This window comes from Lithobates pipiens, unplaced genomic scaffold (genome assembly GCF_037356315.1).
Source record: "Lithobates pipiens isolate NorthernLeopardFrog02 unplaced genomic scaffold, aLitPip1_a1.2 Scaffold_16, whole genome shotgun sequence".
Classification (NCBI taxonomy): Eukaryota; Metazoa; Chordata; class Amphibia; order Anura; family Ranidae; genus Lithobates; species Lithobates pipiens.
Genome location: NW_027507748.1, coordinates 137,190,849 through 137,218,493, shown reverse-complemented (window position 1 = coordinate 137,218,493; position 27,645 = coordinate 137,190,849). Strand labels below are relative to the sequence as shown.

General features: G+C 41.6%; 1 protein-coding gene across 2 annotated transcripts in view; it reads right to left on the bottom strand.

Moving 5' to 3' along the window:
- Positions 1-440: 440 nt before the first annotated feature.
- The window catches only part of IFT20 (intraflagellar transport 20), a 38,531-nt gene continuing 11,326 nt past the window's right edge, over positions 441-27,645 (bottom strand). The window contains exons 2-6 of one of the 2 annotated variants that reach the window (XM_077480506.1): positions 24,260-24,359; positions 19,820-19,948; positions 17,610-17,695; positions 13,305-13,408; positions 441-4,556 (exon numbers count right to left, since the gene is read on the bottom strand). In XM_077480506.1, the coding sequence (XP_077336632.1) occupies positions 4,475-4,556; positions 13,305-13,408; positions 17,610-17,695; positions 19,820-19,948; positions 24,260-24,281 (423 nt within the window). In that variant the 5' untranslated portion in view covers positions 24,282-24,359 and the 3' untranslated portion in view covers positions 441-4,474. The remainder of the gene's footprint in view (positions 4,557-13,304; positions 13,409-17,609; positions 17,696-19,819; positions 19,949-24,259; positions 24,360-27,645) is intronic. The other variant, XM_077480505.1, reaches the window with a different exon arrangement.

The window sequence follows — 27,645 nt, the reverse complement described above, 5'->3', positions numbered from 1 at the left end:
TGATTGGCTTGGCATGTGGTGACATACATTATATCCCACACACGCACTGGAGGAGTTCACTAACCGCAGGGCACAGTGTCAGAATGTATACCAAGCTGCGCCTGCATAGCTCAGTGCATATTTCAGGATAGACTGTGAGTAGGGAGGTTTATTATATTGCAGGAGAGAGTGCGTGTCTCTTCTGCAATAAACAAACAGTCTACTCACCCTTTTTTTTTTTCTTCATTAAATATCACTAACCTAAAAAATCTCTCTCTCCAAAAATAATATTATATAAAATTAATTTGGGTACAGAATTGGATGACCAAGTAACTGTCAGTCAAACCATCACAGAACAGAAAACTAAAAAACATTTGAAATTAAGGGGTTTATTATACAGGCTGGTACTTAAGTGGGTAAATATAAAAAAAAAAAAAAAAAAAGCACAAAATTACCCAAAATAAAATTTCATTTTTTTTTTTTAATTGATGCACTTTTAAAAATCCAAGCAAATAAAATACTTAAGGCACTCTATTAGAAAATGCAACCACTCACACATGACAATTGAACCGAATCAGGGTAAGTATATTTTTATGCCATCATTGAACTGACTTTGTCTAGATGTTACTTTCTGTTTTTATTCCTTTCAATATTTTTTTTTAAATGATCAGTTAATATAAGAAAAAACATAAGCATAGGGGGTAATTTAGTAAAACACACAGAATTTGGTGCAGTTGTGCATTGTAACCAATCAGGTTCTAGGTATTAGCCCTCGTTCACACACACACACACACACACACACACACGATTCAAAACCGGCATTTCAATGCGACTTCGGGGGCGATTTGAGAGGCATCTGTGCGGGTTCATGCACAGATGTCTATTGAAATCGCCCTGGAAGTTGCCAAAACTGCAGGAACTACTTTTGGGAATTGGCGCCGCAAAGTTTCTGTTGCACCGATTCTGACAGTGCCATTGCCGGAAATGAGCTCCAATTTGACATGTCAAATCGGCCCAATGTGAACGTGGGCTTATTGTCAAAGCTTAATTTGAACAAGCTGAAGTTAGAAGCTGATTGGTTAACATGCACACCTGTGCCAGTTTTACTAAATCTCACCCATTGTGTGTTTTCTTGATACAGGGGGTCCCCGGGTTATGAACTCTTTAGGGACTTTCCTCCTGTTTGTAATTCGGAAATGTTCGTAAGTGGGCCACGCATGCGCTGAACGACAATTACGGACATTTCCGATGTTCCCATCGAATGCTGTTCGGCGCAATCCGCGGCAAATTACGGACATTTCCGAAATTTTCCAGAGTCTCCGTCTGGCTGCGCATGTGCAGAACGGCAGAGGGTCCCCGCAAGTGCTCTGTTCGTAAGTAGGAGTGGTTTGTAAGTCAGGCGTTCGTAAGTCAGGGACCCCCTGTATCCAGTTATATTTTTCCTAGAGAAAAATATACACAAACAAGATCTTTCAACTGTATAGAATTATCAACTGTAACACAATGCCTTTTGTACAAGTGAAAATGGATAATGAAATGTACATATAGATTGCTAAAAAGACAGATATGCACAAAAAGCAAACTAAAAATATTGTCACTCACTACAACTCTGCTAATGCACAAGACTATGTAATAACAGTGGAGACAGCGGTAATTGACAGTAATCTAAAGCAACTAATCACAGGTCAGCTAGCAACAGTAAAGCGAAAAACGGTTATATCAAAAACGGATTTATGGTTGCTGTTGATTACAGCAAAATACCTTTTCTCTTTGATGAATAATAAACTCCACTCTCTTAACACTCATAATTCTCACTCATATTTTAACTCCTTCCTGGAATCCCTTGTTTGAAATGTCCAAGGGCTGGGAAGGATCAGCGATCCTGTGACTAAGGTCACAATTCATATGATCGGAAGCTGGTCCCGCCAGCTACCGATCTTTAGCCCGGACCAAGAGCTGTCTTCAACAGTTCATCCTTTGTGCTGGGAGCACACAATGAGCGCGCCCAACAATGCATATATGCAATGTGTGTGCATCAACGCACACCCTTTTGCTGCCACACATGTGTTGGGCGGTCGTAAAGGGGTTTTGTGGCTTTATTAATAAGAAAGATAATCAAATTGGACTTAATGTATTTAAAGTCTAACAATGAACTTCTCGCATTTGCTTCCTTTAGGTCTGCCAAATATACCATTGAAAGCGTTTTGTGTATATCTGGTCAATAAGTGCAAACAATTCCTGCTGACTTTGCCAGAAAACTTGTTAGCGGATAACTTCCTGTGATCTCTACCTGTGCACAAGGAGAGGTTATGGCGGTGAGGAGAGGTCTGTGTTCTTTGTAATTCATCAGCAATGAAGTAGGCAGGTCTGACACCACATGCTTAGGCGATCAGAGCTGTGTTGTCAGAGGAAGGTAGGAGCACACTATATTTCTGGCACATTAAGCTTGGTTCACACTAGGAAGGGCATGTGAATCACGCAGGAACCGCACCGCCCTCCTGTTCAATTCACATGTGATTCAGTGCAGTGCAATTTGAGCCCATTCATTTTAAATGGGCTCAAATCGGACCAAAGTCATGCGCGCAGCAATTTTCGAACCACACTGCAACTGCATTGCAAGGTTGTTTTGTACCATGCAATCTGCGTTTGGGGTGTCGTTAAGATTGCATGGACACCCACCGCAGATCGCAAGGGCAGTGTGATTTAAATGTGGTGCGGGAAGCGTGCACAGATCACAGGCTTTCCCAAAACACATTTATGTGAACCTGGGCTAACAGTTGTTTGTTTTTTTGTACTTGCAGTGTGTTTAAAGAGATAAAAACACGGGGAAATGTGCAAGATATGTTTTTTTTTTTAATTTGACATAAACTTAAAAGTACTACCTACTCAAGTTGGATCTACAAGTAAAGGGCCCCATTAGTAAGCAGATTTAATTTCCATCTTTTTGGAAATCCCCTTTAAGAATGCAAAAAGCTCTCAGCAGGGCCCTTGCATAACGTTTCAATTAAAATATACCAGAAATGTGAGATATTAGAATGATGATCAGATGAAAACTCCTCTCCTTGCGGATAAGGATCTTCATATAACCTATTTTTTTTATTCATGTCAGAAGATCCTAATCGATGGACCTGGAGATGTTCCTGCTTTGCAGTTTGTTTGACATGTGGCATCCCACTTTGCCTCTCGTGTAGCAGTGTTTTGAATCACCATTTAGAAGGCGATCCCATGGCTTGTCTTTCAAAGCAAGCAATGTCTGACAACCAAGCATACTTTATGGATCCATCTTGAGACCAAATGGTGTAGAAGGCCCCTGAGGAACATGTAAGGGGAGGCAACGACAAGACTGGTGTCTTTTGGGTAGAGCTGGGCGTAAGTATCCAGGGCGTGGTTTTACCAATTACTAACACTACTAACTAAATATGTTAACCAAAGAATAGCCTCATTAAATATTTGAAATGTTAGAATTATTTTGGGTATGAAATGCAAAAAAATTGTGTAAATAAAATACTTGTCTTACCATGAGTGGCCATTAAACCAGTAAGTACCCCTGACTTCAAATTTACTTACATCAAAGCATATTGGTTAAAAAAAATATTTGAAACACACTAAAATGTATTTAAATACTTACTGTGTTTAGTGGTGTCATCCACAGTAACTCATAACACCCAATAAGATTCCAGCAGTCAAATCTGTAAAAAAATTCTGATTGGCTGCTATGGGTTAATGTATGTTGCATTACTAAAAACAGAACAAAAAAACAATACAATTATGTCTAAAAACAGACATTTCTTAACATGGCTCTGAGCTTAGGCTGGTTTAATGCACGTTCAGCTGCCCACTAAAGTGCACCAACGTTCGTACCCGATTTCAGTAGGCCACCTGCACCGCATTTGTGTTCCTACTTGGTGCAGATAAGGTGTGGTTTCCAGTATATGCCTCTTGAGTTGGATGAATGGTACATTGAAATGTACACGTGTTATAATTTCTTCAGATTACACACAAAATGGAGATAGTAACTTTGGAAGACACATGTTAAAATGCATTAAATGAATAAAATGCCCATTTACCATGCATCAACACAAGTATGACTGTACCCTATAGATAGAGGTCAGCAGCTCCTGAAATGAAGGCTACCTTCATCCCTTTGTATGATAGCGGGCTGCTGCTACCTGTTCATACTTATGGAAGGTGAGGTCTGATAGAACCAGCACCAAAAAGTTTAACAATTTTTTTGATGCAATGTTCCAAAATGCAGAGACGTGAATGTACCTTACAACAGGTTCTGTAATCTATTTCTTCACAGGAATAGGCTTGAGTGTTTTAAAATGTACAAACTGGTTATGACAAGTGTTTGAAAGTCACAGGAATAAGAAGTCTCATAATCAGGTCTTCTTTTTAGAAATGATCTGGGGTCCCATTAGATGAAAGAAGTGGGAATAATGCAAGTTTCTGAAAAATATTCCAATAAAAATCCCCAGTCCATTAGTAGTAACTGTTATTTCTGAAGGATGAATTGGTCAATAAATTCGTTCTGCTCGGCTTCTACTTTACAAAGAGCTTCATATTCTATCTGATACCTATAGAGGAAAAACAATAATACAGTGTATAAAGTGGAGAAAAAAAAAATACTTAAATATTCAGTTTACAGTATTTTTTGGACATAAATAGATATCTATTTTACCCAACATAGCTCCTTTTCCTTTTTTTTTTCTATAGACACCTCACAGAACCCCAAACAATTATCTCCAGACAGAAGCCAACTCTCTTATACTTACCTTGCCAATGCTCCCCGGTGCTACTTCCTATGCTGCAGCCAGTTAAGTGCTTTGGTGCTTGTGTGTATTGGGGAGCATTTGATCTCCTCCAGTTTTAGTAATTTAATATATACAAATAAAAATATAATTTTTGTATGAATTAACCTTATTTTGAAATATTTTTTGGTGCCCAAAGTAACCTCTTTTGCAGTCCGTGTCTATCGAACTGCGCTCTTCTCTTTTTCCATATGCTATTAATTAAGGTATTGGTGCCTTAACCTAAGGATTTAATAGTGGTCGAATAAAAGTGACCCTTTGTTAGTGGATAAACTTGCACCTTTTTCCCTTTTCCCTAAAACTAAATTTACAGCTATGTAAAAAGCAGGAGCAGTGAGGGAGCGCAGGCAAGGCGAGTATATCTGTAAAAAAAACAACATGCAACAAAAACAAAGTTAACATCAGTAAAGAACTATTAAAGATATTGATATGCGTTCTCTTAAAGGGGTTGTAAAGGTTCGAGTTTTTTCACCTTAATGCATCCTATGCAATAAGGTGAAAAAACATCTTACAATCACTGGACCCCCAGCCCCCCATTTTACTTACCTGAGCCCTGGGAAGTCCCGCGTCACGAACGCACTCTTTCTTTGCCCGGTCTTCTTGGCTCTTCATTGGATAGATTGATAGAAGCACAGCCATTGGCTCGTGCTACTGTCAATCAACTCCAATAACGCAAGGGCCGGGGGCAGGGCCAAGTCCTGTAGTCAGCGGCTATGGATGCCGATTACAGGACTCGAGAGTGCGCCCACAAGGTAACCCCCTAGGGAGAGGGCTTCCCAGAGGGGGTTATCAGAAGCGGGGAAGAGCTGAAACACCACCGAGGGACCCCAGAAGACGAGGATCAGGGCCACTCTGTGCAAAACGAGCTGCACAGTGGAGGCAAGCATGACATGTTTGTTATTTAAAAAAAAAAATTTATTCTAACCTTTAGTGTCACTTTAAATGGCAAAAAAAAAAAAGGACTCTAGAAATACAGGCATACCCCATTGGTTTATATGCAGACGTGAGCCTGATTTTGCACTTTGCAGCTTTAGTAAATAAACCCCATTGTGTACTTAAAAGTGGGGTATGCCTGTATGAGGAAGAGCAATCCGGCACAGCAAAATACTTTGATGGAACAGCCATTTCCTGACCAAGTCAGATTTATACCAATTAGTGCCGCTGGCAATAGCTGACAGCACTGATCACTGTATTCTGACGACAGGGAAGGTTCCCCACTGTCAGAAAACAATAGCACAGCAGGAAGGATTCCCCCATCCATGTCGATTGTGCAGATGAGGGAATCAAATAATTTTTTTTTTCATTCAACCTGCTAGCTGAACAAAAAAATAAAATTAAATATATGGGCTGCCTAACTGGGATTAAATATCATCTACTGCTCTTCACCAATAACTGCCACAAGTTCCCCACAGTCTAATATAGCAAGGATATGTCCAACTAAATGAATCATCTTCCAGTTATTTTCATTTCCTAAAAGGTCTGTAAGTGTGCTTGCTTAGTTTATACACCACAAGCACCATCATTTCTCTTTCATTTAAATCACCTCTTAAAAAGTTTTCAGACACAGAAATAATACTAGGTCAGCATTTACTACAAGGTTATCTCACTTTTCCAACTTCTGCCCTTTTGAGCTTTACTTTGGATCAGTACTGTGTTACACATCAAAGCTACGGGGGCTGATCAGGAAAGTATAGTAGTAGTGGAGGTGCACAGTACAGGGCCCAATCTATTTTTTTCCCAGTGTGTGAACCTTGCTCACAAATTACAGGTGCAGGTGAGTCACACTAGAACACTTAGATGGCCCTTACCAATAGTAAGGGTAAACATTATAACCCAAGTTTAATAACCTGTAACAAGACTTATGCCAGTTAGAAACGAATGTTCACATTATATACACTGCATTTTTATGCACAGAACACATACAGTGCCTCGAAAATGTATTCATACCCCTTGAAATTTTCCACATTTTGTCATGTTACAACCAAAAACGTAAAGCGTGACTTTTTTGGAGGGACTGCAACATTGCGGCGGACAAATCTGACACTAAGTGACACTTTTCGCGGACCAGTGACACCAATACAGTGATCAGTGCTAAAAAAAAAAAAAAAAAAAAAAAGAAATCCACTGACACTGTATAAATGACACTGGCAGGGAAGGGGTTAACACCAGGGATGATCCAAGGGTTAAGTGTGTGCCCTGGGAGTGATTCCTAACTGTGTGGGGGGCAGATACACTTGAGGAAAAAAAGAGATCAATGTTTCAGCTTAGCTGAAACACAAGATCTTTCCTTTACACTCTCTCCAATCACAGCAGGAGGGGCGCTCCTGCAGTGCGCTCCCTGGATCTCATGCACAAAATCATGTACCAGTATATTATTTTGCAAAGCTGGGCCATTCTGCTGCAGTATATATGCAGTGGGTGGTCCAGAACTGGCTAGATGTGCAAAGCTGGTAGAGACATACCCAAAAAGACTTGCAGCTGTAATTGCAGTGAAAGGTGGTTCTACAAAGTATTGACTCAGGGGGCTGAATACAAATGCACGCCACACTTTCACATATTTATTTGTAAAAATTTTGAAAATCATTTATCATTTTCCTTCCACTTTACAAATACAGTATCTCACAAAAGTGAGTACACCCCTAACATTTTTGTACATATTTTATTATAACTTTTCAAGAGACAACACTGAAGAAATTATATTGTGCTACAATGTAAAGTAGTGAGTGTACAGCTTGTATAACAGTGTACATTTGCTGTCCCCTCCAAATAACTCAACACAGCCATGCGGCTGACAACAAATATGAGTTCACCCCTAAGTGAAAAAGTCAAGATTGGGCCTGAAGTGTCAATATTTTGTGTGGCCACTATTAATTTCCAGCACTGCCTTAACCCTCTTGGGGCATGGAGTCCACCAGAGCTTCACAGGCTGCCACTGGAGTCCTCTTCCACTCCTCCATGATGACATCATGGAGCTGGTGGATGTTAGAGACCTTTCGCTCCTCCACCTTCCATTTGAGGATGCCCCATAGGTCTGGAGACATGTTTAGCCAGTCCATCATCTTTATCATCAGCTTCTGTAGCAAGGGAGTGGTTGTCTTCAAGGTGTGTTTGGGTTTGTTATGTTGGAATACTGCCCTGCGGCCCAGTCTTCAAACTGAGGGGGATCATGCTCTGCTTCAGTATGTCACAGTACATGTTTGCATTCATGGTTCCCTCAATGAACTGTAGTTTCCCAGTGCCGGCAGCACTCATGCAGCCCCAGACCATGACACTCAGACCACCATGCTTGACTGTAGGCAAGACACACTTGTCCTTGTACTCCTCACCTGGTTGCCACCTCATAGGCTTGACACCATCTGAACCAAATAAGTTTATCTTGGTATCATCAGACCACAGGACATGGTTCCATTAATCCATGTCCTTAGTCTGCTTGTCCTCAGCAAACTGTTTGTGGGCTTTTTTGTGCATAATCTTTAGAAGAGGCTTCCTTCTGGAACAAGAGCCATGCAGACCACTTTATAATGCTGAGCACGTGCAGTCAACTTCTTTGGGTCGACCATTGCAAGGCGTATTCCGAGTGGAACCATCCTGTTAAACCGCTGTATGGTCTTGGCCTCCTTGCTGCAGCTCAGTTTCAGGGAATTGGCAATCTTCTTATAGCCTAGGCCATCTTTATATAGAGCAACAATTCTTTTTTTAAGAGCCTCAGGGAGTGTTATGTTGGACTTCCGGTGACCAGTATGAGAGAGTGAGAGCGATAACACCAAAATTAAACACAACTGCTCCCCATTCATGCCTGAGACCTTGTAACACTAATGAGTCACATGTCACCAGGGAGGGAAAATTGCTAATTGGGCCCAATTTGGACATTTTGACTTAGGGGTGTACTCACTTTTGTTGCCAGCAGTTTAGACATTAATTGGCTGTGTGTTGAGTTATTTTGAGGGGACAGAAAACGTACACTGTTATACAAGCTGTACACTCACTACTTTACATTGTAGCAAAGTGTAATTTCTTCAGTGTTTTCACATGAAAAGATATAATAACATGTTTACAAAAATGGGGAGGGGTGTACTCAGTTTTGTGAGATACTGCATGTGCAACTTTGTGTTGGTCTATCACATAAAATCCCAATAAGATACATTTACGTTTTTAGTTGTAACATGACAAAATGAGGAAAAACTTCAAGGGGTATGAATACTTTTTGAAGGCGCTGTATGTCACTGCTAAGATTTGCTGAATTTTAACACAGGTCATTGAATGGCACCACAGGTCAACCCACAGTGTTGCATTGCATAACACTGCTGTGTGCAAACTTAAAAGTTGAACTAAATGCTCTTTTTATTTTCAGGCCTCTGTTTGATCTGCACGCCTGGTGATCTGGTGTTGCACATGCGATCCATTATGACACCAGCCATTTGATGGTTTAACAGTTTGAATGAGACCACAAGAAAATGTGTCAATTAGAATTCTGGGCATGCCGGGAATTTAAATGTTTTTTTTAAAACTGTTAAAATGAATGGGTTTAGTTCCGCTTTAAATAGAGTGTGCATTTGTATGTTCTTAATAAAAGTTTTTAAAAAAAATGTAATCACAGTGCTGCTGAGCCACACTAGAACACTCATAAGGCTCTTAATAATAGTAATATTCAAGTTGTTGTAAATCTCAGAAATAAAAATAAAAATAAAAATTAAAAATTAAAAACCTTTTCACATTGCGGCGCTTTTCAGGCGTTTTAGCACTGCAAATAGCAGCTGTAAAGCTACTAAAAAGCGCCTCTCAAGCCACCCCAGTGTGAAAGCCTGAGTGCATTCACACTGAGGCGGTGCGCTTGCAGGACAAAAAAATCCTGCAAGCAGCATCTATGTGGTGCGGGAGCGGTGTATACACTACTACACTGCCCCTGCCCATTGAAATGAATGGGCAGTGTTGCCCGCAACATGGGCGCTATTAATCCTTTCTTCAGCTGAAAAGCGCCACTATAACAGTGGTAAAGCGCCACTAAAACAAGCAGTGCTCTACTGGTTACACCCGCACTGCCCCAGTGTGAAAGGGGTCTAAAGTGTGGTTTCCCTCTGATCCCTCTGTTATCTGCATGAGTCACTGATAGAACTAATGCCTTGTACACACAAGTCTTTTTTCGTTCAACCCAGAGGGTTGAAAAAAAAAAAAAAAAACAAGGAAGGAGCTTGCAAGGTGCTTGCTGTACTAGCTATGTGATGTTAGTACAGTGATCTTCCTGCTGAGATATTGTGTTCTGGCAGGGGAACGGATACCCCACCACCACCAGAACACACCGGTCAGCACTCTCAGCCATTAGCTGGAATCGCTGATAGAATGCCGATCGGCTGCTCTTTTTCCAGCATGCCATTTCACAGGATCCAGATGTTAGGCCGGCTTCTGTCGGACAGGCTGCTGTACAAACGGGCTGAATCTCAGACGGTTTCTGTTGAACCGGACAATATTTGGCCCGTGTGTACCAGTCTTATGCCTATACCTCAGCCTTCAGGCTGACTATAAACAGGTACAACTTTTCGTTTCATCTCTGTGTATCATAAGAGGCTGGTTACTTCACTGAGTAGAAGTAAGGGTTTAGAACCACTTTAATGGCTTCCCAGGCAAATGACAGAAGATCAGTGTACTGGGCCGCTGCCGTTAACATGTGATCACTGTGAACACACCAGATCACATGGCAATTGTACACAATGGATGGCTTCTATTCATAGTGTTGCTCATTATGATTGGTCACAGTGATCACATGGTACAGACATGGCCAATCACAGCCCATCTGTCCCATGAGTTTAACTGTGGTCAATCACAGCTAATTACAATAATACACACTAATATGAATGGAATTATTCATAACAAATGGTTTCTTATAACAGTAATTATCACTGTTATAAGTGATCATAGTGTGCAAAAAAAATAAATAAAATCCTGATCGCCTCCCTAAAGTAGTACAGTGTTAGTATTTAAAAAAAAAACAGAACTGCCCTGGTCACAGTATGTACAAAAAAAAAAAAAAAAATGTAATAAAGAGAAATAATTGAAAACATAAATATTATTGTATTTTTTTTTCTTTACATACTGTCACCAGTCAGTGTCCCCGATCACCACCACACTATTTATATGATGATTCTGTGCTGCACTGGTGACAGCATGTGAAAAAAAAAAAAAGAAGTGAAAAATAACTTTTTTTTTTTTACATCTTTCATTTTCCCAAAAAACATTGTAAGAAAAAAAATGCAACTTCAAAAAATCCCATATCCCTTACAAAATACTTTGGACTTTCTACTTTCCAAAAAGGGGTCATATGTACTGTCCTGGTAGCCCTACAACCTCACCTTATGTACTATTACACATTGTATATTACAATGACACCAAAAAATAAATAAAAAAGAAGAGTTTCAAAGAAACCTGTAAAAAAAGAAATATGTGGGCTGCCATAGGTGCCTTTCATCTGAAAAAAAATAGAAAAATAGTTGCCTCTGATCACAGTCCCAAGACATTTATATGCTGTTTGGAATTGCTGTTATCACTTGCTTGTTTCTGTCCAGGAATTTCGGAAAGGACTGAAGGCAAAGGGAGGGAGGCCACTAGCAGTTTCAGGAGGTCAGCAATGACTGCCGACATATTCGTTTCAAAACAGGTTCCCCTTTAAAAGGGTATGTAAACTCAAAGAACTTCCCTTATTTGGTTCCTTTTGGTCTATTAAAGCAGTTATCCCTTTAGGATTAAAAAATAAACAAAAAATCCTGTAGCTGCTGACTTTTAATAAAAGGACACTTACCTGTCCAGGGATCCAGTGCTGTCCTCACACAAGCCGATTCTTCGATCAGCTTCGGGTCCAGTTATCGGCATCCTAACTGTGGGCAGCCGCCTATGCTAGGCAATCTGAGTGGAAGTGGGAGCGGGGACCTGTCAAAACTAGGTACCGCCGACAAAAGGATATGCCAATGGAAGAACTTAAAGCAGAATGTCCCCCTTTGGGTGGAGTTATGTTTTAAATATACTATAAAAAGTATTTTATTTGATATATGTTATATTTAATGGGTGCATTCTTATCAGTAATATTATTTCAGCTGGTTAAGAGGTTCCTCTTCTCCATAACATAGAGGGAAGAGGTTGGTACCTGTAGTCCTGTAAATCTCTGCTGTTCCGATACAGTAGAGGAAGTGGGAGTTGTTTCCCAGTGGAAAATAGGAAAGAAAATGAAACCACCGCATCCAAGAACTGTTAAGATGGGATATATTACATTTTGACTTTTTTTTTATGGGGGGGGTGGGGGGGTAGGTTTGGGGGGTGTGAGAAGATTTTAAAATTGAAATTTTCCAGTGTTTTAAAGCCCTAGGAGAGAATGCACAACTCCTGCTCTTGGTAAAGGCCCTTATTTACTAAAGAGCGAAGTGCACTTTAGTAAACGTTTATATACATTATAATGTAATATATAATATATCTCTTATGGAAACTATATGGAAAGATATCCGCTCAGTTATTAGAAGCAGAAAAAAAACAAAAAAAGAACACAAGCATTCTGTGTTACACTGTCACAGTTGGATTTTTATCAATTCCCTTATTCTGGTAGACTCCAGCAGAGGGCTACTTGGATTTTTATACAATTACTTTGATCAGCCATTACAGTCTTTAGAAGACTGAAAAGGTTGGAAGGTGAATATTCACCCTTAAAGGATATGTTCACCTACAGGAACATGTTACATGTTCCACCTGTTTTTAGGATGGAACATGAGACCTGTACCCAATCCTGCAGACGCTCTTGCACTCCCTGTGACAGCAGGCTGGGGATCTTCTTCCTGTACCAGCTGTCACTACTTGAGAAATTTGTGGCCGTGCAGGGCTCCGCCCACATGGCTGCATCAAGGATCCCCGATGAACTACCGGGGCGCTGTTGAGCGCTCAATTAGTTCATGCAGTCTCTCTGTCTTTGGGAAACTGCCTGTCCATACGATGTATGGGCAGACAGCTTACACTGACAGTCTGGAGCAGCGTTTCTCAACTCCAGTCCTCAAGGTGCCTCAACAGGTCATGTTTTCAGGATTTCCCTCAGATGAAACTGCTGTGGGAATTACTAAGGGAGTGAAACTGATCAAATCACCTGTGCAAAATAATGGAAATCCTGAAAACATGACCTATTGGGGCACCTTGAGGACTGGAGTTGAGAAACACTGGTCTGGAGGAGTCCTGCATGGCACCTGTGATCTGCTGATTGTGGGTGCAATGCTTTTCAGCAAAAAGTAAATGCACTTTTTTTTGCCGAAAAAAAAAAAAAAAGGGCATTCATTTTTTTAAATGTGAACTTATCCTTTAACTGACATATATCACTTGTGGAAAACTCTGCCGCTACCCAGAAACATACGATTTGCTGTTATAACTAGAAGAAACACAATAACTGGTTAAATATACTGATCACCAACCACCCTTCATTATGGTGTTCACCTGGCACTTACAATACATCAGGACAATAAAACTGGTGATAAAATAGCTCTGATATCTCACCTTTCTAGTTGCATCTTCTTTTCTGCTATTAATGCGTGCAGTTGCTGTTGCTGTGCTTCACGTTGTTTAGAGATGGATTTCAACAGATTGCGAGCACCAATAGCCTAAAGAAACAAAAGATATGATTTTATTGTGTGTCAACACACATATATACTGCAAAAAGGTATTATATCTGCTGGGTGACCTGACCTGTATTTACTAAAGGATCTATGGTCAAGATGTAAAATCATATTCATTTTCCTGAATCCCAATTATTTGTAGCCTACTGCTATTAGTCTGAATGACTTTTGAAAAATCCTACACATTTACACATTGAATTGTTTGCTGCCCCTGGAACTTCAGCTGTCACTTTGTCAGTTTTACCTCTGAAGATTTGCAAATATATAAACTGGCGTGGGAATCATTCTTATTTAATAGTATGCAGCAACAGCCCTGAAGAAGGAAGAGCTCTTTTCTCCTGAAATGTGTTGGCTTGATATACTTGTCATTTTGTCCTCAATAAACGCCTCTTAAATGTACCATTGATCTTGCATTCTATTGGGCGTGCCTTCATTCCTATTATTCCAAGTCTACATTGAATTCTGTGACACATTTTCACCATGCTCTGTGAGTAGGCACTGCTGTGTCTCATATTTCACAGAATCTGCCTTCTGTTTAAACTAAAGAGGAGCTGAGAGGACGAGTTTCAGTCAGAAGAAAAAGTACAGGAATTATTACATGCAGGCAGCAAGGTACCATGGGATATGTAGTCCTTAGAAATGGAATGTAAACAGCAGAAGAGAAGCTGCAAAGCATGCAGGGAATCCAGGAAGTTGTGAAAAGAGATGGTCTGCAGACAGTCAGAACTCACAACACGAAAGGAGATTTTTCATGCAAGCTTATATTGGATTGTCAAATATAACTATTGTTTGTATTGTTATCACAACACTGATGTTTATGCTGTACCTTGGATATTAGGCCATTTTTTGTTACTATATCCGCTGCTTGTGTAAACACTTATGCTGCTTGCAGGACTTTTTCTAATGTCCTGCAAGCGCACCGATCCAGTGTGAAAGCACTCGGGCTCTCACACTGGGGCTGCAAGGGAGGCGCTTTACAGGCACTATTTTTACCCCAAAAGAGCCTGAAAAATGCCCCAGTGTGAAAGGGCCTTAGGCCTTAATTTATAAAGACAGAAAAGGGGGTGGGAAAAACAGGCAGTTGCTCTGACTTTTTAGTGCCCCCGACTTAAAACCTACTATGGCAGCCGGAGTGGTTCATACACATGCCACGATTGTGAGGCTTTGCAGCCACGGCAAATTTAACTTGGCATGTTGAGCTTGATAGGCAGCACTGCTTGTCACTCTCGCTCACTGAATAAAATGGGCCTGCGACACAACTGTGAATCAAACGCTTGGCTTGCAGTTGTGGCACAGTAGTTAAATGCAAAAATAGAACCACAGAGAGGAGAAGGAGAGAACCGAGGCTTCGGGCAGTCGCATCACTGGACCGTGGGGACAGGCGAGTGTCAGTTTATTAAAAGTAATCAGCTACACTTTTTGTAGCTGCTGCCTTTTAATAAACACAGAAATAAGTAGAACTCCACTTTAAAGCGGAGCTCCATCTAAAAGAAAAAAAAAAAAAATTTAAAATGAAAAAACAGTAGCTACAAATACTGTAGCTGCTGACTCTTAATATCAGGACACCCACCCAGGGATCCCACAACGTCGGCACCCCAAGCTGATTCGTCCATTGGCTTTGGGTGCAGGCTTCGGCATTGTAAGTAAGGGAAGCTGGCAGTGAAGCCTTCACAGCCAGTTTCCTACTGCGTATGCGTAAGTCATGCTGTGCTTTCTGAATTGTCTGGCCGTCTCCTGGGACACACACAGGTCTCAGAAAACAGAGGAGGAAGGAGGAGGGGCCAGATACATTGTAGATCATAGTGCAGCGATCCTACCAGGAAATGGGAGCGGGTACCTGTCAAAACCAGGTACCTGCTCCCCCCCAAAGAGTTACATTTGTGGCAGTGGAGGGCACAAACAAGCAGAGCTACCCCTTTTTGGTGGAGCTCCGTTTTAAAGCGATCGATAAAAAATACATTTTTTTTTTTTGATCTTTGGCTTTTAAGGGTAGGGGACAGGAGAGATTTGAGGTCTTTTAGACCCCAGATCGTTCCAAAAAGAGGACCTGTCATGCTGTATGGTTATTGCAATGGATATTTACATTCCTTGCGATAGCAATAAAAGTGATCAAAAACATTTTTTCTCAAGGGACAAATGAAAAAAATATATAATACATAAAAAATAAAGTTTTTATAAAGCGCCCCCATCCCCCAGGTGCTTGCGTGCGGTAGTGAACACATACCTGGTCACGCCCAAATAAACAGTGTTTGCACCACACATGTGAGGTATCGATGTGAACGTCTGAGCGAGAGCAATAATTCTAGTGCCAGACATCTTCTAATGCTAAACTGGTAACCTGTAGAAATCTTTACATTGTCACCTATGGAAGCTTTTAAGCTAAAAATTGGCGTATATTTTTTTAAATTTTTTTTAAGTTCTTTAAAATATTTTTTCCCAAAAAGTTGCGTTTTGGAAAAAAAAAAGTGTGCAAAAACTGTGTGACATAAAAAAAAAAAAAATTAGAGACCGCCATTTTATTCTCTAGGGTCTCTGCTTAAAATTTTATATAATATATCTAAAAAATATATAAAAAATGTTTGGGGGTTAACGGTCTAGCAAAAAATACTGATTTTAAACTTGCAAGCAACAAATATCAGAAAAAGGCCCGGTCAGCAAGTGGATAGATAACCATGTCATATTCATAGGCTTTTTATCTCTTCCTTTCCTCTCCAATTTTTCAAAGGAGACATTGATTTTACTCTATACAATTTTGCTTTTAGAGCCTATTCTAGTATAGATTTTAGGACATAGACTGTGTTTTCTTAGGAAAAAAAAAGAAAAAGAAGAACATTACTTTTATTTTATAGTGCTAAATAAAACAAGCAACGTAGGGAAAATTGCTAAAAATATTAACCCATCCCAAAAAAAAAAAAAAAAGGTAAGGGCCAAAAATGTAAAGCCTCTGATTTCCTATCACTATCACTTCCTATGTGGATATATCTGCACAAAGCTGCACTAGCTTATAAACCTTGAATACACAGGACTAACCTTAATGTAATATTAGCACAAGATCAAAAGGGGTTTACACAAACTGTAATCAGAGGAATGACGTGTTCTCATACGTTTCCAGCCAGAAACTGCTGACACTGTGCATACCGGCTCCAATGTCATTCAGAATGGTCAACGTGTTACAGTGTTTCATGGGGACAGGAAAGGGGATTAAATAGCTCAGTTATATTCCTAATAACAAATTTTTCTATTTTTTTCTATTTTATTAAAAACAAAAAAAACACAACTATCATCTGTTATATCAATCATATATTGCCATGTGTTTCTGCTTCCAGCTGTTTCAAAAACGCACCAATCTGCCCGAATCAAGCAAACACAAATGTAGCTCAAAAAATGATTTGACTTCAGGTGGAGTGGAGACCGATTTGTATTTTTTATTTTTTGTACATTAGAACGTCAGAGTCTGGTGAAACTGGTTGTGACCACAAAGTGTTCATGCCACATTCACCCCTGAGTGAGTGTTTTGTACCGTGAAAGCTCCAAAACGCTCAAGGAGAAAAAAAAAAAGAATAAAAAAAAATCTATTATTTGGGTGAAATGTTCCCATGCTTCAGGTTACCTTAAAGTGGTTGTAAACCCTTACAGACCACTTTGACATACAGGTAAGCCTAGATTAAGGCTTACCTGTATGTCCAAGAAATAGAAATATAATATTTGCAAAAAGACAGGCACTGCTGTCTACGGCGCATGCGCACTGAGCATGCCGCTGCTAACGGCAATATGCCGTTAGTGGCGGCTCCAGTTAGTACATGCGCGGGAGTGACGTCATCGCGGCTCCGGCCCATCACAGTGCCGGAGCCATGATACTCGGAAAGAAGATGGACACTCGGTGGAAGAGAGGACAGCGGTGACATCGCTGGCTCCTGTGTCAGGTAAGTGACACATAATGGACTACTATGCGATGTATAGTAGCCCATTATGCTTTGCCTTTGCAGGGAAACAAAGAGAAAGTAAACCCATCAGTGTTTACTTCCTCTTTATTGGCTGTGCACACTTCATACAGCAGACACACATATACATAATAATGATCTGTGATAAGACTAAAAATATGGAACAAAGTCAATTTTTTTACATAAATAAGGAGTTGATTCTACTACAATTATTGGGCCCACGTCACAATATTCAGACACCACACCTTCATCTTCTCGTTTTCTGTTTCTTTAGCCAGCTGATCGACCATATCGATTAATCCGCCCACTATTTTCTGAAAATCACCGATTTCTGAAAGCACAACAAAAATGGTTTAGAACTCTTTACTAACCATACTAGGATAGATTCACAACATAGCATTCTTTAATGTGCTTTTGGCAGCCCATTAATTTTGAAACGACTGCCACAATACAGAGATGGTTACCATCATGAATTGCACTGGAAAGGTATGTACTTAAAATAAATGCCATCCCAACACAGCGGATTGTGTTACAGTAACGCACATAGAAAACGCATGTCACTACATCACAAACATTACATGTACAGGCGGTCCCCTACTTACAAACATCCAACTTACAAATGACTTCTACTTACAAACAGAGGGAGACAACAGGAAGTGAGAGGAAATCTACCCCTAGGAAGGGAAATTCTCTCTTGTAAGAGTTACTATGGGAAAAAAGGTACCTCCACTGATGCTTTTTAACCAAGGCTTGTTTCCACAAAAACCCAAAATGTTCAAAATCCAATTGTCATTGGGACAGAAAGTGAGGTGAGATCTTCTTAACAGGGGCAGAGACAGCAAAACAAAATGTTACAGAGGTGTTAACCCTTCCCTATGCTATCCAAAAAGCTTAAAAATATTTTTTTTGACTGGAGCTACACTTAAAAAATTTACCTGTTCCAACTTACAAACAGATTCAACTTAAGAACAAACCTACAGACCCTATCTTGTTTGCAACCCGGGGACCGCCTGTAGTAGTAATCATTTTCTTTAAACTTTTACCGGTTTAAAAATCGATGGCTTAAATCTCTATTTGTGTGAAATCTGTATTTACAAGGACACGGTTAGCAAATTAAAGCTGAACTCCAGGAATCCATCCTTCATAAAATCTGCTGGCATACTATGAGTTGGGACGCTGAGGTGCATGCCACCTGCTGGACTTATCTCTTAAATTGATATCAAACAGTTTTACAGAGCGCTGGGAGCACAGCTATTGCTACACTCTCAGGGCTCTGACAGAAGAGACACAAAGGGGGAGGGGGAAACCAGGGGGATTGCGAAGTGAAAGGGAGGGAGCAGTTTACAAGGGCAGTGGGAAGGTGTGATAAGGTGAATTCTACTCTTTACAGAGTTCCATGGGCTGAATTTGCACCCAGTGGGGGCAAGTATCTCTGTAGGAGTGTAATGCTTTTTTTTTTGCAAGATACAAAACACATTTGTCTTTGTTATAGGGCTACCAATGAAGCCATGCATGGCTTACTTTTAAGCTTTAGACCCCTTTCACACCGAGGGCGTTTTGCAGGCGCTATATCGTTAGCGCCCCACCAAAATACATGGTACTGTGGTACCATGCGTTTAAGTGGGCACAAACAAACATGCAATTGGTGGATAAGTGGGGGTGCCATTAAGAATTAATTAAATGAAACCTGTGTACAACTGCAAAAGGCAATGCAACGCATTGTGTGGTGAAAAGGCCATAAATGTAGTTTGTAAGGCAGAGTTAAGTGGGATGTAAATACACCATGTGCTTTACCTCATCTCTGTACACAGAACTTAACACAGTAACCCTTCCATGGTCAGGCTGTACAGGGTTTTGTGTCATTTTACTGTGGCGCCCCTGGGCACTCTTTGCGGGCACCCCAGTTGAATATCCCTGGTATAGGGAGACATGCAAAGGTTCCTCCATATAATGCTGCATGATAAAGGAGCCACCCAGAAACAGGAAATCTGGGGCAGTGGTCATGGCACCAGCTTAAACTGGAACATAGGCAAGGATTAAGACCCCATTCACACTTGTGCAACTTGTTAAGCGACTTCAAAGTAGTTCATGCACTACTTTGGTCCACCTTTCATGCAAAAAAGTTGCATGAAAGTGATACCTGAATATTATATAATGCAACAGTTGTCCAACAGTTGGTCAAAGTCGTATCCAAGTTGCACTCATCCAAAGTTGCACCTTTGGAGTCATACAAGTGTGAATGCAGCCTTATAAACAGGAAGGTGGTCTACATTTTGGTTGTGAGTGGGTAGGTAGGCATTACACATCAAAACCGGAGAAGATCCCCCTAATAATGGTTTCTATACCACGCATAACCTGTAAAGACTTTATTCTGCTGCAATGTATATTAAATAGAGTGTCAGTTTAGGGAGATCAATTACTTATTCCTCTCGGCTGAGGTGCACAAGTGACTTACTGTCTACGAACTCCCTGCATTCTTCTTTGAGCTCTGTGGTTTGCTGGGAGACATCTGGATCTAAGATGCGCAGCTTGTTGAGCTCATCAAAGTGCAGCCCAGCTTCTGATAGCGAGTCTTTAGCCATTGCTATTGAAAATAATATAGGACAAGGAGGAGATTATTATACTTTATTAACTATACAGAAAGAATGTTACAATACATAATCGGTGAAGACAGAGGTTAGTGTGATCTGTATGTTTTACACTAGCGAATGTTAAATATCATAAGACGACTACGTTAATTACAACCCCAATTTCAAAAACATTGGGACGCTGTGTAAAATCTCCATAAAAAACAGAATGCAATCATCTCAAACTATTTTTTAGATGTAGCTTTTCACAGATTGGTAAACCTCTGCCTTTCTTTACTTCTGAGACATTCTGACTCTCTAAAATGCCCTTTTTGTAGCCAATAATGCTACTAACCTGTTGCCAATGAACCTATTCAGTTGCAAAGGTTTTTCAGCTCTTCCTTGTTAGTACCACTTACTTTGCCAGCTTTTCGTTGCATTGTTTCAACTTTTTTGAGACTTGTTGCTGCCATCAATTTCAAAATGACCCTATTATTTTTTTCTTATAGCGGTACGTTTTTTCAGTTTAAACATTTGATATGTTTTCTGCTTTCTATTGTGATTAAAATATAGATTTATAAGATTTGCAAACATATGCGTACTGTGTGTAAATAATAAAAACTTAGATTTTTATCACAATCTTAAATATAACAAATATAAAAACAGAACATGTATATAATGAGTAGAAACACAGGTGAGAAAGTCCCAAAAGCTGAAATATTCCTATGGTAAACATAAATGGAGTCCACCCCGAAAAGTCATTGCTCAGAAGTGGGGTACAAAGGCCTCAGCAGGCATGTAGAGCATCAGGGATAGTGTGTCCTCCATCCGAGATAAAGGGTATATAGTCGTACCGGAAATAGTGGACTCGAAATGTCAGTGACAAGTCAATCAAGCGAGGATAGCCCGATCAGCAGATTTCCAAAACGATCCAGGGAATCCAAAGACTTCCAAAAACAAATCCAGGGAATCATGCAGGTAACCGCGAGACTGAAACTCATATGTTAAACTATTCCTTCAGATGAGAGTTTTTGGCTTTCCAGTCTGGCTGCTTAACATCCGAGTTCCAGCCTCACGGTTATCTGTACGATTTCCTGGATTCATTCTTGGAGCTCTTTGGATTCCCTGGATCATTTTGGAAATCTGCTGATCGGGCTATCCTCGCTTGATTGACTCGTTGTTGCTGAAATTCAAGTCCACTATTTCCGGTTAGCGTGTATGCCCCTTATCTTGGGTGGAGGACACACTATCCCTGATGCTCTACATCAGGGGTCTCCAACCCCCGAGCCGTAGCCTTTTTACAGCCGGAAGTGTGCACTATCTGAGGTGCGGCGGTGGTGAGCAGAGAGATCACCGCACTTCTGCTCCACCGCTGCACTGTTGGGGGTAAACCAGGCGAGCAGAGAGATGACATCTCCCACCGCCCGCATCACCGCCGTTCCGCCCACACAGCCCGGCCGGTATACTGTTGGAGGTGAAGCGGGGGTGCAGAGAGATTACATCATCTCTCACAGCCCGCCCCGCATCACTGCTGTTCTCTCTCACACGGAACCCACCACTCCACTGCACTGCCTCTGTGCTTAGTGACAATTTGCATTTAAGAGGCTGCATCTAGTGGCATGTGGCAATCGGCATCTGGTGACATGTGTCTGTGGCAATCTGCATCTGGTGGCATGTGGCAAGTGACTGTGGCAATCTGGTGGCATGTGGCAATCTGCATCTGGTGGCATGTGACTGTGTCAATCTGCATCGAATGGCATGTGTCAATCTGCATCTGGTGGCAGGTGATGTGGCATGTGGCAATCTGTATCTGGTAGCAGGCAATATGGCAACTGGAAATATGGTGATAGGCAACGTGGCAAGCGGCATCTGGTAGCAAGCGACAAGCTGCATCTGGTAGCAAGCGACAAGCTGCATCTGGTCACAGATTCTGCATTATAAAATAATGCACTTCAATCATCCTGACAACATATTAACCATGATGTTGTGATGAAGCGCTAACACCAGCCATTTCCTGAGAAATTGGCCGCAAAAAGCCGCATCGTCACCCAGGCCCCCCTCCGCGGGCCTTGCCACAATTTTCATCCACAATGCCGGTCCCCGGTGCCAAAAAAGGTTGGGCACCACTGCTCTACATGACTGCTGAGGCCTTTGTACCCCACTTCTCAGCGACAACTTTTTGTGGTGGACTCCATATAGGTTTACCATAGGATTGTTTCACTTTGGGACTTTCTCACCTGTGTTTCTACTCTTTATATACATGTTCTGTTTTATATTCATTTTATTTGAGATTGATTTTTATCACAAAGTTTAGTATTTACACACAATACTTGATATATTGTTCAATGTTTATTGTTTTATATCTTTAGCCCTACATTTTTCACTGATCTTTTGCACTGAATTTTTGTCACATTCTTATGTAGCAGCTGTTCATTTTTCTTCACTAATTGAGTTAGCGCGGTAATATCCCCTATCCATATGTTATAGAACTATGCATGTCATCTACAGATTTCATTATTTTCTTTCACATTGGCTATTTGCCTAAGAATACAAACATTGAATGTAGTACTGAAAGCAGCTGGGGTCACACATCTCCTGTACAAAGGGAAAACAAACCATGGAAATATATGACCTTGGAGACAGCTGTGTATTAAAAGACAATTTACATTTGCACTGGCAAGTTGGACCATGCACAGAAAAAACAAACTGTAGGTTAAAGCTAAACTCCTGGCACAAGACTTCTCAGTTAAATATGCAGTATTGAACAGGACCTCTCTCCTGTAGATCTCCGGGCTCTTCTATGGGGATACAAACAAGACTACTCTCGTATGACCTCCTTATCCCCACTGACCTTGGCCTCCTTGAAGCTATGGTACATGACGGGGCTAAACACCACCCTTTCCTCTGATCCGGGCCCCCTGATGTCCCTCTTTGACCATCCCGCCTTACCTCAAAGTATGGGGGCAGCCTCCCTAGGACCCTTTAAGCGTACGGAGTGGCCGCAAGCTTGCACATTTGTGCATCCTTCGCAGGGGACCCCGGTCCCCGTGGCAGACTCCGGAGATTGGCTCACGGCCCTACAGGTGTCCACGTTTACCAAACGCCTACACTCCTCCTCTCAAATACATCGCAAGTTTACCAATTTCGAGGAACTGTGCTCGCTCCCAGAAACTCCCAAACACCTACTATCCTCCTTATATAACTTACTGCAGGCTTTAGCACATGATCAACTCCCACATTACACTAGGCTGTGGTCTGCGGATTTGGGTGAAGACATCTCTGTGCCGGAATGGAAAACCTCTTTTCATTTCACACATAAATCTACCATCTCCTGCTACTCCCAAGAAAAGAACTATAAGCTATTGTCCAGATGGTACAGAGACCCTGCTACTTTACACAAGATTTTCCCGTCTACACCAGCCACCTGCTGGCGCTGTGAAGCATCGGTCGGAACTTATATACATGTCTGGTGGGACTGTGAGAGGATCCGCCCCTTCTGGACACAGGTTTTTGAATGTTATAATCTCTTAGCTGATGCTCCGGTTCCTATCTCCCCGAAAATCGCATTACTCTCCATACTGCCCGGGTCTATTAAATCGCAGAGACAGAGATTGCTCCGCTTTTTTATGTCCTCTGCTAGACAACTGATACCTGCTTACTGGAAGACGACAGATACTCCCCCATTGTCGCGGTGGGTATCGATTATGAATGACACCATGAGAATGGAGGAGATGTTGGCACTGGACAATGACACTTACACCAAATTTATATCTCAATGGTCGATCTGGCTCCACTTCTCCTCCTCTGACGCCTTAAAGACCCAAATCTTGAATGCGTAAGGCCATTGTGGGCTCTCTTTTCCCTGCCACCTTCCCCATACCCCTTCCCCCCTCCCCCCCTTACCTCCCCTCTCCTCTCCTCTTGCTATCTAGCTTTCCCTTCTACCACTTTGTTCCTCTCTCTTTTCTCCTCTCTCTCTCTCTTTTTATCTTCTTTATGTTATTAATTAAATTTTGCCTCATGTAGTAACCCATGAGTATTTTTCACTACTGTGGCCTCATGGATCGGAGAGCAGGCCGACTTCCCTACTCTCCAAGCTCCCCATCAGGGACCGGCTGTGGCTGATAGTCTATAGCCGGCTCCCCGTAAATGTACTCCTGTTACTGTTCCTGCTTGCATTTGCCTCATGATGGTTACTGTTTTATTGTTTTTACTTGAAATGTTTCAATAAAAATATTTTCAATACTAAATATGCAGTATTAATGAATAGCTACAAAGGATATACATCTACTTTGTGCACCAATTACCTTTGCAAACCCATATATTACCTTGTAAAAGCAGTGGTGACATTATCACTGGACAGTAGATAGTCTGTGCACAAGCTGCCTGCAGAAGATTACAGGAGGGGCGGATACAAGACCAGTCACCCTGCACAAGGAGACAGAGCGGCAGTGACTAGTCTTTATTACAGGAAGCATCTGCACAGAGAAAATTTCTGGACAAATCTGGAACAAAAATACACAAAGCATACCAAGACATAATCAGGAGCTACAGTACTTTTTACAAAAAACAAAATACCGTAGCTGCTGACTTTTAATAAAACAAACAGACACTTACCGCACCAGCAGTCCAGCGCTGTTATCACCTAGGCAAGTTCTTCGGGCCCCAAGTGCCGCCATCTTGCTTGTGGAAAGCCGGCTGCAACTTCCTGTTTCACACCTAGCTTCCCACTGCACATGCGGGAGACTCGCTGGGCATGCAGACTAGACCAACAGCCTTCTGGCACATGTAATGTGTCCCAGGAGGCTGCAGGCAGGGAGCTGGAGGGCCAAATTGGGAGCTGGAACCTGTCAGAAATAGGTACCCACTCCTAGGAAAAAATGAAAAAAAAAAACCCAACCACACACACCACTACAAAATTGGTATAAGGGGGGGGGGGGCTTCCTGCTTTAGGGGAAAGTTCTGTTTTATAACTGTAATAAACTCAAAACCAAAGATGTAATACATTGCAATTTACTGATCAATAGATGTGGTGGCTGCATTGGTTATTTTTTCCCCCCTCTGTTTTTACCTAGTGGTCTGGCCGGTAACACAACTCCTGTATTAGGCTCCATTCACACCGAGGGGAGTTGAATTGCAGGTGGAATCGCTGAAATTCCACCTGCTATTCCATAATCATAGCAAAACGCAGTTGCGCTGCCGTTACTTCTTAAAGGCACCCCAATTGCAGTGCGATTTTGCCACGAAAAATCATGCTGAAAATCTCAATGCGTAACACTGTCGCCCAAATAAAGCTCCTGCTCCTTTTTGGAGTGACAGTCTGCGCCATTTTGCCATGATTGCAGCATGATTTATCACACGACAATCATGGCCAAACCGCAACGAGATTGGGGTGCCATTAAGATGTAATGGCATCGCAAATGGGTCCCGCGTTTTGGAATTACGGGCAGAATCGCCGTGATTCAAATTGCCTAGGTGTGAATGGAGCCTTATTGAGCATAGGAAGCACAGCAGACAGCAGCATTGTCAGTTTGAGGGAGGAGGGGAGTATTAAATGTATTGGCAGATTTCGAACCCCCCACCCAATGACATCACCGGGAGAGCCCGGCGGCAAGGAAGAAGACAGCAGTGGGAAAAGATAGCACAAGAAGACAGCTGTGGGAATAGACAGCTCTGAGTTTTTTTTTTTTTTTTTTTTTTTTTATTAAAGTCCCCTCTGAATCCATACTAGACCCAAAAGGGCCTGGTATGGACCTGGGGGGACCCCATGCTGTTTGTTTTCACAATTTTTTTTGCCGGCAATAATTTTTTTTTTACAATTAGCTGTCAGCGGGAAAGCCCACTGACAACTAATGACTTATCAGTTGTTAAGGATACATCGGCCAGCTTCCCGGCCCCCTGCTTAGCAACCAGCTATATACACTGTTAAAATAAAAAAACGTAAAATGCAAAACACATTAAAAATCGCATCCCAAACACAACACTTGCGTTTCTGGTGCAATTCCATTAAAGTCTATTACACGCAAAACGTGGACAAAAAAAGTCCCTGACCCTTTCCAAAAACGCACTGGCCACAAAGCGCATAGATGTAAACTTGTACCATAGGAAACCATGTTAGTTAAGAGGACTGTAGTGCGTTTCTGCAAACTGCACTAAAAAAAAAAAAACACATAGGTGTGAACCTAGGGTAAGTGGTTTGTATCATCCATGTACTGTAAACTGATATATTCTGCTGGAAAGATTGTGCTGTGAAAAACAGATAGCTGGATCGCCATTTGAAAATAGACAAGGAAATAAAATGCAGCCATCACATCTAAGGATTAGTAAACTGCAATATAACACCTGTTTGCTTTTGGGTTTAATACTGTTTTAAGAATTCACATGCTTCTTGAATTTAAACAATATTTGCTTATCCTGGAGGTCCATTACTTAGCTTAGAATGCACACAAAAAAATAAATAAATAAATATATATATATTTATATTTATTTATTTTATTAGGGGTTGTCCACATCTTCTACCGCGTTCTATATGCCCTTTTCCTTATTCGTGCCCATTGCGGGGTCCTTTAGTCATTTCGTTATAAACTCTCCCAAAACCTGAAAAGCCCCATCAGTGACTAGGTTGGGAGAGCTGTAGCTGATCAACCTGTGACTTTGTAGTCAATGTAGGGTTAAGCCAAATGTCCCACACCTTGCCAAATTTCTTAGGGCAACCACAGGAAAGGTACATGCCCCCGGGACTGTGACGTTATACGGGGCGGGAGTCACATCACCCGGTGACCACGCCCCATGCCTATATAAGTAGTTGCGCACATTGCACACGGCATTACAGCGGGAGAGTGTTGTGTCAACATCGGAAGAAGAGAAGAGGGATCAAGATGATGGAGAAGACCGGCCACTGCTAGCAAAAGAGCAGAAGAGAGCAGAGGAGCCTGGCTACCCTACTTTATCTACCACCCTGATGGCAGGCAGAGCCTCCCCCTGCACAGCTGCAATGGTGCTACACCTTTGTGGCTCCTACTCCCCATGCACTTCTCAGAGAAGAAGTCACCCCCCTTTGTGTACTTTTTCATCCCCCATTTGCTTGACTGGTTTTCTTTTCCCCTTAGTTTTTTTTTCCTTTTTATCATGGGCATCTATGCTCCTCTGAAATTAAGTTCCTTGCCTCTAATAGGTCCTAAACGTTGGATGTCCCCGTTGATATCTGGTTATGGGGTACAATGTCCATGCCGAGTTGGGGTGGCACTGGACTGGGAGGGAGGGGAAATGTTTGTGGTTATTTTTCTCACACCACCAGGTTTACTTATGCTAAAAAGGTACTATGTTATCGTCATACATGCACTATCGTTATTGGCTGTTACTGTCTTTTATGCTATCCAATGTGGCTATTTCTGCTCTGCTGGTTCTGGTCCAACTGCGGTCTATCATATACGCCCTATATCCGCCATGAGTTCTCTAAAGTTCCTCACATGGAATGCGAAATAAGATCAAACGCACAGTCGTCCTGTCATTCCTTAAGTCCCAACGTGCTGACATGATCACACTCGTAGAGACCCACGTTACGGGCCATCTTCAATCCTCTCTCAAAAAGCCTTGGATAGGCTGGGCATATCATGCCACCCACACCTCATATTCCAGAGGAGTATCGGTCCTAATTGCTAAAAGGGTGCCGTTTGACCTAGCGCTGCTCCAGACAGACCGGCAGGGCAGATAC